Source organism: Stegostoma tigrinum, chromosome 16 (genome assembly GCF_030684315.1).
Source record: "Stegostoma tigrinum isolate sSteTig4 chromosome 16, sSteTig4.hap1, whole genome shotgun sequence".
Classification (NCBI taxonomy): Eukaryota; Metazoa; Chordata; class Chondrichthyes; order Orectolobiformes; family Stegostomatidae; genus Stegostoma; species Stegostoma tigrinum.
This window is the reverse complement of record NC_081369.1, coordinates 3,683,048-3,695,561: the sequence shown is the minus strand read 5'-3', so window position 1 is coordinate 3,695,561 and position 12,514 is coordinate 3,683,048. Positions and strand designations below refer to the sequence as shown.

The following is a 12,514-nucleotide window of genomic DNA, read 5'->3' as shown; positions in this document are numbered from 1 at the left end:
CACTGAATGAATAGCTATATATTTTCATGTCAGAATGTTGAGCGCATGGAGAGCTGTTTGCAGGTCGTGGTGTCCCCTTGTATCTATTGCCCTTGTCATTCTATGTAGTAGTGGTTGTGGGTCTGGAGGATACTGTGTAAAAGTGTGGGGTTTGAGGGAGCATAAGGAACTACAGTTCGATCAAATCAATTTAGAGTTTGACTAAATTGATTTGATCAAACTTTCCTTAATTTATTTTTAAAAGAATACATAATGGCTACAAAGGAGATTGAACATATATGGTTTTTAGCTGTGTGTAGGAGCTGTCTATGAAAATAGTGCAAATTGAATATTACCTCAAATAATTATCTGCCTGTTTGTGTTTCCTAACAGTTCACCAGTCTGCAAACCAACAGCTAAAATTGTGAATTTGGAAACCAAGGATATTAAAGATGAGACAAAACTCACCAATGAATTACCCTTGGACGAAGGTACCATCGTTTTTGCGGACTCCGACAGGTTAGAATGTATATGTTATCTACACTTCAGAGATATATGTTGGGTTTTTTGAGGTATTTTATTGTTTCTTTGTGACATATAAATCCTATCAATTACTTGCATCTGATCAAAATCAATAAATGTAGAGTTGCAAGGAACAGCTGGTCAGATGGCATCTGAAGAGCAGGAAAGTCAACATGTCGGGCCAAAACCCTTTGTCAGGACTGATGAAGAGTTTCTGCCCTAAATGTTCACTTTCCTGCTCCTCAGACACTGTCTGACCAGCTGTGCTTTTCCACGTCCACATTTATTGACTCCATCTTCCAGCATCTGCAGTCCTTACTGGCTTCGACTCATAATTGATCTTTGTGGCATTGGTGTTAGTGTCAAAGTGTCTAAGACCATCAGAGATCAACCTCCAAAGTTGCTGGTACAGTTCCTGCTTCCACTATTTCAAGCAGGAAATTGTAGCAGTGCTAGGAGAAAATCTACCTCCAACGCTATAAAGTGGATAAAATGTATTTCTATCAACCCACCTGGATATTCTATTGCATATGGGACAAAGGGGATAATTTTACCTATCATACTGGACAGATAACGGCCATTACAGATTGAAATTTTAGTGTAAATTGGAAGACATGGCTGAACCCAGGCTATTAACATTGTACGTTGAATTGTCTAAGATTCCTCCCCAGGGATTTTAATACTTATACAAAATGCAGAGTCAGTTCTTGTTTGAAATTAATCTGGTCCACCATAGCAGGAACTAATCATTGACAGAAAAGTAGGTTGCGATTCTCCAGCCAGGCAAAATCTGTCATGTTTTTGTCCAATGTAATAAGTCTGAGGTGAAAATAATGATGTGTATCTAGTGAATAAGCACAGCTTCCATGCACCAAGGGTAATATTGACTTTGTGATAATTTAAAACAACGTACCACTAGCCCTCCGCAAAAACTAAAGAGACATCTTTAATGTATAGTCCAAAGTTACAGTATCCTTATAGAGAGTGACATAGATGTGCTATATTTAGCAGCATTAGTTTTGGTGTCATATATAATGTGAATAAGTGCAATGAAATGGAAACCTTTGCTTCCCTAGGCAGAGTGGTACAAATAGCTCACAATAACACAAAGAAACTTGGGGAAAAATGTTATGATGTTACAATTCAAGTCTCTTTCGAAATACTTAACATGTTTGTTTGCTTTGGTCATTAAAACTGAGTTCAATACGTTTTCTTGGGTCGTATGTAAATTGTCTGCATCCAAAGGGAAGCAAATGATCCCTTTATTCTGAAATATGACCTTCCATGCAGATTAATCTCAGAAATCAGAAAAAGCAGAAAAAATCCTTTAAATATTCTAATGTAGGAGTTATAATGACTTGATATATTTTACTGCTGGACAAGGAGCACTTTAATCCTAGAATTCCAAAATTACTAAATAATCAAGGGACAAAAGGAGAGGAAATAAATACATTTACTATTACTGGAAAAAATCTACCAGTGAAATTAATGGCACCAATGACTGATTTGAAATAACTCTACAGAGACCGGTATCCCATCACCAAGTGACCCTTTACTTAAATATGGAGATTCCTTGATGCTGACCCAGCTTCCTCAGAGCCAGTCTCAGAGTGAGCAGAATCTCTGACACTCCTGTTCTTATCTATCAGCCAGGACTCCCTGATTGGCCCAGGTTAACAGCGTCAGTTAGGGAACTCATATTCAGTGAAATCCATCTGGCTTATCTCATTCCAACCACTACAAAGCCAAAGCAAACATAATGAACTTGATATTATATGCCTCCAGTGTTTAAATCAGTAAAAGAAATGTTTGAAAATTAGTACTGTTTGTACTTGGGGGCTCCATTTGGAAGTGTATAAGATGAGTGAGATCATTTTCACTACTCTTTGTTTCTGAGTTTGGCAGGTAGGCATGTAAATAGGACTGATAATAGCCCACCAACTTTCTACCATTGTATTTTCACTGGGTATAGAAGTTTATCTCTTACTAATTCCACAGTCTCCTTGTAAGACATAGAAACATAGAAGATAGGAGCAGGAGAAGACCATTTGGCTCTTAGAGCCTCCTCTGCCATTCTTTACATTCATGGCTGATCGTCCAACTCAGTAGCCCAGTCCTGCTTTTTCCCCATAACCTTTGATCCCATTCACCCCAAGTGCTATATATAGTCACCTCTAGAATACATTCAATAATTTAGCATCAACTACTTCCAGTGGTAATGAATTCCACAGGCTGACCACTCTTTGGGTAAGTAAATGCCTCCTCATCTCCTTCCTAAATGGCCTATCTTGAATCCTCATACTGTGACCCCTGGTTCTGGACACACCCACCATTGGGAATATCCTCCCTGTGTCTACCCTATCCAGTCCTGTTAGAATTTTATAAGTCTCTATGAGATCCCCCCACATTTGTCTGAACTCCAGTGAAAATAATCCCAACCTTGTCAATCTCTCCTCATATGTTGGACCCGCCATCCCCGGAGTCAGCTTGGTAAACCTTTGCTGCAGTCCCTTGAGAACAAGAGCATCCCTTCTCAAAAAAGGAGACCAAAACTGCACACAATATTCCAGGTGTGTTCTCGCCAAGACTGTGTACAACTGCAACAGCACATCCCTGCTTCTGTACTCAACATTTTTGCAATGAAGGCCAACATACCATTTGCCTTCTTTACTGCCTGCTGCACCTGCATGCTTACCTTCAGCGATTGGTGCACAAGGATGCTCAGATTCTGCTGTACACTCCCCTCTCCCAATTTACAGCCATTCAGGGAGTAATCTGCCTTCTCGTTTTTGCTTCCGAAGTGAATAATCTCGCATTTATCCAAATTATACTGCATTTGCCATTGATTTACCCACTCACCCAACCTGCCCAGATCATATTGATGGATCTCTCACCACTGTTCACCTCCCCACCCAACTTGGTATCATCTGCAAACTTGGAGACATTACATTTTGTTCTCTCATCCAAATCATTAATATATATTGTGAATAGCTTGGCAAGCACACATTTACTTTAGTACCATTGAGTCTTAAAGCAGTCTATATTTAATTGCTAATTTTATCGTGTTTCTAACCACGTGATTATTTTGTTTCCTACCCAGAAAGATGTCACTTTCCAATGTCAGTGAAAACGATGTAGAGAAAACTGATGCTGAGAATGAAACACGCGAAGGCCTGGGGTTCCCTAAAGAAATTTCAAGTAACAGCCCTACAGAAGGACATGAGGTATCCAGTACGGCAATTGCAAATCTCCAATGATCTTGATTAACCTCGGTATACATTAATTCAGAGTGCATTTGTTTAAAAAAAATGTTATCAAGATATTTTGTGTCACATTTAATTAGCTATTTTACTTATTTGGCACCCCCCATATTTAAGAAAAGAAACAGGTCCAAGAAGCAACTAACGTATTTCAAAAGTAACCGTAACTTTAACACTCTAGAACTACATTAGACTGCAGCAGAGTCCAGAAAGGATGCAACTTCCCTCTATTTTCTGCTGCCAGCTGTCTGGCTCAATCTTCAATTCTGGTAAATTGATGGCAAAGTATCCTGGCCTAACTTTTTGTTATTGAGAGAAGTTTATCAAATCTTGGAAGTAATAAATTGCTGCTTATTCTTATGAGGATATGTTTTTCAGTAGTATTTAAACATTCATTTAACTTGCAGTTTAGTGTTACAACACAGACAACCAAATCAAATCAGCCTCACCATCCCTGCAACACAATAAAATTAAAACATGCAATGACCTTCACAATTGCTCCAATGGCTCCTACCAGACTCTGTAAATAACTGACACCAGGTACCAAGGTTATAACTTAGAAAAGAGAATTAACAATTTATCATTAATACAGTCAGAAGTAACAAGAACTGCAGATGTCAGAGTCGATGCAGTGTGAAGTTAGAGGAACATGGCAGGTCAGGCAGCATCGGAAGAGTATGAAAGTCAACATTTCATGCCTTGACTCTTCATCAGCACTATTATTAATACAATAGCTTTAAGTTGAATGAAGTTAGACAACAAGAAGGTAATCTAATTAGTGTCTATGATTTACAACAGCCCTCTTTGATTCTAGACCCCATTCACATATAGAAAGACCAACAAACAGATATAGTTAAGGGATGAATTAGATAAAAAAAAAGCACAAAACAGATACAGCTGGCCAGTTCACTGTAACAGTTTCAACAATGCATGGTATCACAGGCACATAGGATTGAATCTTCCTTGATTTCAAACAACAGCAATGCATAAAGCTTCCAGTAGGTCTCAAGCAATAGCTACTTAATTCTTACAGCTGAGATTCTATTCTCTGATCTTTCAATAAGTTGATAATGGGAGGATAACCAAAGAGCATTCAAACCTCCATGCTGTTAGTTTGCCAGCCACTATCTTTCTGACAAAAAAAAACACAGGTCAAACTTTGGTCAGAGATAACATAGTGTGGAGCTGGAGGAGCCAGGCAGCATCAGAGGAGCAGGATAGTTGACTTTTCGGGTCGGCATCCTTCTTCAGAAAATGCTGCCTGGCCTGCTGTTCTCCTCCAACTCCACACTGTATTAGTTCAAACTTTGATTCCTCTTTCTGTATTTCTCAACATTCTCTTTGTTGGACTGCTTAGCACCAACCTCACTGTGATAGCCCCTGTTAACATGCAAACAACTGCCTATCGCTGAGCAGAATACATTTCCAGAGAGCTGAAAGGTGTGCAGTGTTCCTTGAACAAGAATCGACCTGCAATTATCTTCCAGGCAAGATCCAATAAACAAATATCAGTTATTTTGTCCTCCCTTTTTAAAAAGAGATTGCAGGTCACAGCTTAAATGTCACCTTCCACTCTCACAGTGTCAATCAAAAATGATAAAAAAAAGAGAAAAAAAAGAGAAAACAGTGAGAGTTCTCACATCAGATAATTGCCAGGGGACTGGTTAGCATGTTTCAGAATAATGCTAACAGTGTGGATTTGATTCCCATTCTGACTGAGGTAGAGTATGGACCTGCATCCTTACTCTGCTTCTGAGAGTGGAAGGCATTAGCAAAACAGTACTTCAAAAAAAATGCTAGTAAAACTGCTGAGGTTGAAACAACAGCGCTCAATGAGCCAAGAAACTGTTATTATGTACAGCACACATTGGTGAATGAATGAATAATTAAATGTGTGAAATTTGATCTTTGTGGTGCAAGCATCTGTGACCCTTTTCTCTCCCTGAAGTTTATTTCAAGCACAGCTTGGAATATTTTTTGCCCAAACTATTCCTGAATTGGCTGACTTGGTACCAAGGAAAAGAAAAAAAATGTTCTTTATCTGTATCAGTTTCTGAGATGGACAAATAATTTTTGTTTGCTTTCATCATCAAGGTCCCCACATGGGATTCAATGTGACAAAACAGTAGCCTATGATGTTCTTATTAATGCTGAAATGTAAAGAAAATGATGCACCAGCTGATCGCACAGCAATTTGAGAGCAGGCTGGAGCTTAGTAAACTGAGCACGTGTTCAGCTTTGATGTAAAGTTATATCTAGCACATTCACTGCAGCACTTCCCTTTGCTGCCTCTTTCACTATTGCATTGCCTAAGAAACTATTTCATTTTAGTGAATGTTGTTTTGCTGAAAACTTTCATCTCCTTGTTAGCTTCCTTTAAGAATGAAGTAGAGTTGAAGTAGAGTGAATGTAACTCTCTTGTAATAAAGTGAATGCAATTCTCTTGTCATTTCAGTGGAACGATGAAGTGGGGTAAAAATTCCATGGGGATTTGGCTTAGTCTGGCTTCTCCCTCTGTGGTAGAGATTGGAAACTAATCAATTTCCAGAGAAGTGTGTTTAAGTGATATTGTCTGGTAGTCTTTCATTGGAGGCTCCTGTGGAACCTCTTCCCTTGTGGAACAATGTCAGGGAGAGTAAGAAATCTCAAGAGGACCATGGAGTAGAGTATTGAAGATTTAGAAAGTTGGAAGAAGACAAAGAAAAATGGTCAAGCAAAGATTAATGTAAGCGAAATATTACAATGTAGCAATCAGCCTAATGGGAATATTTTTGTGGATTTCCATTGTGACTGTTTTTGATAGTCAGGTAGATCTCATAATGTGAATGAATCTAAAATAAATTTTCTAAAAGGAATTGCACTGAATTAAATTAAAAATCTGTCAGTTGTGAAAAGTAAACAGATGTCATAACATTTATTTATAAAAACTGTTATTTTGAGGGAAAATTCCAATTTTTATCCCGGTGTCCTCCAGTCCTCCTAAGAATGTGAATAAAGAAGTTAGGATGCACTTGCAATACTTCTGTGCCATTCTGATCTCCCTGTAGTAAACAAACTGACAGTCCTCTGTTTTCCACAAGGAAATGTGGAAGAAATGCTATCGATTACCTGAAATGGAGTCAGTGTAATGTTTATCTATTTTACAGGCAGATTTGTTAAGTATGAATGAAGCGAAGCCAGTGCCAGATAAAACTAAGGAGAGCAAGTGTCTCACTTGGAGCTGTAATCTACTGCAGAACAATGTGGCATTGGGAGTGGAGCAGGTAAGGAACAGGATAACTAAAAAAAAATCTTTTGTTGTATGGAATTAGTTATGGAATGAGTTATTCAGCCCAGTTGTCACATACCTGGGTTTATGCATAACATTAGCCTCCTCGCACATAATTCATAACAACCTAGCAAATATTTTTCAGCTCCATTGTCCCTGATATACAAATATCACCTCCTCCTAACTGTGCCATTCACTTTAACCACTTCATATAATAGTGAACTCCGCACTTTCAACATTTACTGGGTAAAGAGGTTTCCCCCAAAATTCCTTAGTTCTGATTTATAACTCTCGTATGTTGATGACTCTTAGATTCATAAACCATTTCAGACACTTGCAAATTTATTGAAATTGAAACTTTTTTTGCTCATGATAAATGCAATACTTGATGCTCACACAGATCTTTCTCTCTCAAATATATCCATCCACCCTACTCTAACTTCTGTCTCTTTCTTTCACACACTACATCATTGTCCTTTACACCGCTCATTTTTTCTGTCTTTCTTTGCCTTAAACTCTAAACCGTCATGTCTCCCCCAACTTCATAAATTGCATCCCTCTCTCTTTTACTGTATTACTCAAAATTGACCCTTTCGTAGATAATTAATTCTCTTAAATGCTGTTACCAACTTTCTAGTATAGTTATAAAGTTCTCATGAATTAAAAATTAATCTCTTGGTCAATGCAGGAAAAAAATCATAGGTGCACGAAAAAAAAGATTATTTATAATTTTCTTTGAAAAATTCTGTCATATATTTTAGAGATAAAAACTTTGAAGACTTGTAAAAGTGCCATTTGCCTGAGTCAGATGGTCAGAGGTAGTAAGTCATGTGATGAAACTTCCAGCCATCTGCCCAGATAGGGTTTGAAATCTGTGCTCAAGAGTGCATCAGTGTGTACGCAGTGTGATAATTAACTTTAACAACCTCACCTAATCAATGTTACACACACGCACTGATCATTCCAATTATAGAACCACAAAGAATATAACTGTTAATCAAGGCCTCGACTTCAGGAAGAGATCTCCTGACACCGGGGATGAACAGCATATTGGTTTCCCAGGAGCTCTAAACCTCCAGATATTTTTCTAATCAACCCAATCAGAGATGTCACTACACACTTATGTAGCAGGTGATACTTGGACCCAGGCCTCCCAGCTCAAAGCTAAGAACACTACCACTGTGCCACAAGAGTTCTTTAGCCACATATTCCCAGGCAGTCTCTCATCTGAGTCCTAACCAAGACTGAGTCAATTTAGTTGCCAAAGTCAGATAGTTTGGGTGTTTTCAGGTGAGTGCACCTGCAGGCTAAATCTTCATGCTGGCCATTTAAAAAAAATCTTAGAATGTAGGTAATTCTGGTGAAATAGGTTTATTGCTCATCCAGTTTCATAATCCAGTCAAGCAGTAAGGACTTACTGCACCATCAGGGGTGTGATCTCTTTCAGATGAAACATTAAATTGAATCTGCCCTGTCAGGTGAAAATAAAAGATTCTGTGCCAACACTGAAACAGTGGTGGCATGCTTCCCATTGACTGGCCAATGTTGATTCTTGAGGCCAACATCATTGATAATGAATTGTCAGATCAGTTTTTATGTTGTCGATCATGCTGTACCTCATTTTGTTACAGCATTTCCAATATTATATCACCCATTTCAATTTTTATTTGGCATTATCTCCTAAAAGTATTCAAATACCTTCCTAAAGCAAGGTTATCATATTGAAATGAAATGAAGCATTTATAAGACTTACTTTATTTCTCTAATTCCTACAATGCTAGAAGTTTTAAACTCAACTGTTTAGATTTGGACGATATTTTAAAATTCATTGATACTGCAAAAGCTGCATTGGTTTGAATGAGGAATTTATTTTGCAACATTTAAATCGGAATAATTGAGTGTCCTCATGTCATTTACTTAAGATAAAACCCTGCTTAAGATGCTTGGGAGAATGTTAGGTGGATAAGAATCAATTTTATTGCGTCAGTTTTTTTTTCAAAGAAAGCACGTGCAGTTTTATATCCAATGTATATTACTGACCCAGTTGATAATCTGATATTGGATTATATTAAATGAGTTATATTAATTATAGATATCTCCTGTATTGTTTCTGAGCCAAGTTTTTCAAGTAAAAAAACTGGTACAATGGGGAGGCAAGAGACTGTAGCTGTGGTCATTTTACCAATCAGTTAAAAATTGTGTTTTACGTAGTTGAGACCAAAGTGGGGCACAAGACAAAGCGGAGCAATTAGAGCTATTAGACAGCAAATTCAATGGAATGTTTGAAAACTGTTGATAATAAGTGCCTTGTGCTAAACCTTTTTCTCCTGTGATGAAATCTACATCATCTTGCCACAACAAGAAGTCTGTTGGAACAGCATTCCCACTTCTTTGTGGCTTTGGAGTAGATTATAAACATGTTTACTGGTAGGTATAAATTTGTGTGAGAGTCCCTTGTGAGATTGTAACCTTTTCACATCTATCATTTTGTTGTTGGCTCAGCTAGCGGAGCTCTAAACAATATAACATTTTTAAGTTGATATTTCACTGTAGTGCTTGCAAGTTTGATTAATACTTGGACTGATGCCCAACATTGAGAGATTGTCATCTTGCCAAATGTGTTGTCTTTGGTGATCTGTGGAAACAGGCCGATCCTTCCTGCTCTGCTCATATCACTACTGTTTGTGGGATCTTGCTGTTCACAAATTGGCTACTGCATTTGCCTATCGAAAGACATTTACTATTTTCTAAGTATGTGAAGTGGTTTGGAATATACAGTTATGGTTATTTGTAGAAATAGATAAAGGATTTAGGTTTCAAAGGTTAAAAACAAACCCAAATTGAGCTGATGAGATGAGGTTGTGAAAGATATAGCACATAGGATCATAGAATCCCTACACTAAGGAAACAAGCCAATCAGCCCACCCTGCCCCCTCCAAACACCATCCCACCCAGACTCATCCCCCTATCACCTGGCATTTCCCATGTCTAATCCAACTAATTTACACATCCCTGGACACTAGGGACAATTTAGCATTGCTAATCCACTTAACTTCACATCTTTGGACTGTTGGAGGAAACCCATGCAGGCACAGGGAGAATGTGCAAACTCCACACAGACAGTCACCTGAGGGTGGCATTTGAACCCAGGTCCCTGGTGATGTGAGGCAGCAGTGCTAACTACTGAGCCACCATCAGGAGTGGGATTTGATCCCACGCCTCCAGGGGAGACTGTGACCTGGACACAGTACCATAGACCACTCAGCCGTCCTTACATATAAGTTCTAGTTCTTTTTTTATTTAAACTACATCTCTCTCTGTCTGATAGGTGTTCGACATCCTCCCACTGTTTGGTCTTCTACATCCAAATGAAAGTCAACAGGTGACCTTTACATTTTATGGCCATGCGAACATTATGAGTGAGGTGAAAGCAATATGTGACGTAGAAGGTGGGCCAGCATATCAGATTGCTCTGAAAGGAGAGTCATCCTTTATCAAATATGCTTTTGACAGAAACGAGATTGACTATGGTTACCAGGTTAGTAATTATTTACTGATAGCTGCTTCATAGATCCTGTGAAATTTATAGATTACAAGTAGTCTTTCTGTGCTAGCTGTTTACAAGATCAGACCAATACAAAATCCACTATCACTGTCTCTCCCCATATCCTTACACCTGTTTCAGCTTCAAATATTTATCCAATGTTCCATTACAAGATACAATATTCTTCGTCTGAAACCTTCCGTATGGTTTCAGCTACTTCAGGCAAGAAGACAAAGTAGCTGTCTTTATTCAAGAATACAACATTTTATAATGAAAACAATATTGTCAGAACACATTTGAAGTCATTTTTCTTGCCTGAATGGATGCTTTTCCAGTTTGGGTTTCTGCCTCCCACTAGCACTGTACACTGAGATGCTTGAACATTAATCTAAATTAAAAGGTATGAAAATAGAAGCATGCTGTGCTGGATTAGTGTAAGGTCGGCTTGAACCTGGGGACCAGATTCATTTTGAGGGAGATATTGTCTGGGGAGGACACATAACAATCCTTCAATAATGAGGGATGGCTTGGCTCTGATCAGGTAAAATGTTGGCTTTTTCTTGGATTACATATTTTCTTTTGATATAAAATTATCCGTGTTTTGAATCAATCATTCTCTCACTAAATCTTGTTCACATTTAACATAAAATGGTGAGCGTACCTAGAAGTAATATTCAGTTACTACAGTGCCACGTTTATTGTTGAACAACTGCATGTCTGATTTTGGTGAATGGCTCATGAAAATATGTATATATACTCAAGCCTTTAAGGAGCTTTGAAAATCTTATGAAAAATTGCATGTTGTCTTGGTGGTGCATTGTAATTGCATGAAGGAATGTTTATCTGCAGCCGCCAGCTGCAGCACTTTCCATAATAACAATGCACTATGGAAAGATAGAATAGGATCCCTACAGTGTGGAAGTAGGCCCTTGTGCCCAACAAGTCCACATTGAACCTCAGAGCATCCCACCCAGACCATCCCCCTATAACCCACCTAATCTAAGATGCTAGGAGAAGGAAATCTACTTCTCTATGTACTAAGACGGGGAGTCGCCTTCAGGCCATTGCTGGATCCCACTTGGATTAGAGACATTCAGCCATTTTGATCGTGCCTGATTCTTGTCTTGATGGCTCAAAGAAAGAAAAATGTGAGATTACCTCTCTGAAAACAAAAGAAATCATGGAGCCAGAATAAGTGATTTATTGATACTTCTTATACCAGGACAGTGTGTATGAATGTGGAATTGTGTTACTAGACAGAAAAAAAATCTTGGTTCAATTGCCCAAAATCACAGAGTCATTGGAGGTCCAGTGGTAATGTCACTTGACTGGTAATCTGGAATCCAATAAACTCCATCATGTTAGATGGTGATGTTTACAATAAAAAGAATGGAACTTTAAAGAATACAGCTAGCCAAGTGACAGCCATGTCACCACTATTGATTGTTGTGAAAGCCTATCTAGTACACTAATGTCCTTTAGTGATGGAAATTTACCAAAACTATCTGGTCTTGCCTACGTGTGACTCTGGACCCAAAGCAACACAATTCGGAATGGCCAATAAATGCTGCTGTAGCTAACGATGTCCACATTCCTTGAAATAATTATTTTTAAAAATCAACCTTGTGCTGGTAGTGAGTTGACAAACAAAAGGTGCCTCCAATGGGGAGGTGAAAGGAAATCAGAAATGTATTCTACTGATGCACCTGCAGTAAAGTAACTGGATTATAGGAAAGGTTTAGAGGGCTATGGGCTAAATGCTGGCAAATTGGACTAGATCAGATTGCGATGTCTGGTTGGCACAAATGAGTTGGACTTAAGGGTCTGTTTCTGTGCTGTATGACTCTGAGGTCACTGCACAGGTTCACATCTGCTTGGCTACATGGAGTACAGTTTGTGGAAACCTCGATAGTGAAAATAATAAAGTACAATTCCTTCAGC

The 12,514-nt window shown here is 38.5% G+C and overlaps 1 protein-coding gene across 1 annotated transcript in view; it reads left to right on the top strand.

Annotated features, from left to right (window-relative positions):
* The window catches only part of hydin (HYDIN axonemal central pair apparatus protein), a 654,146-nt gene that overhangs the window by 370,478 nt on the left and 271,154 nt on the right, over positions 1-12,514 (top strand). Inside the window, exons 24-27 of the mRNA XM_059651568.1 lie at positions 373-498; positions 3,602-3,725; positions 6,908-7,024; positions 10,358-10,567. Coding sequence (XP_059507551.1) covers positions 373-498; positions 3,602-3,725; positions 6,908-7,024; positions 10,358-10,567 — 577 coding nt within the window. The remainder of the gene's footprint in view (positions 1-372; positions 499-3,601; positions 3,726-6,907; positions 7,025-10,357; positions 10,568-12,514) is intronic.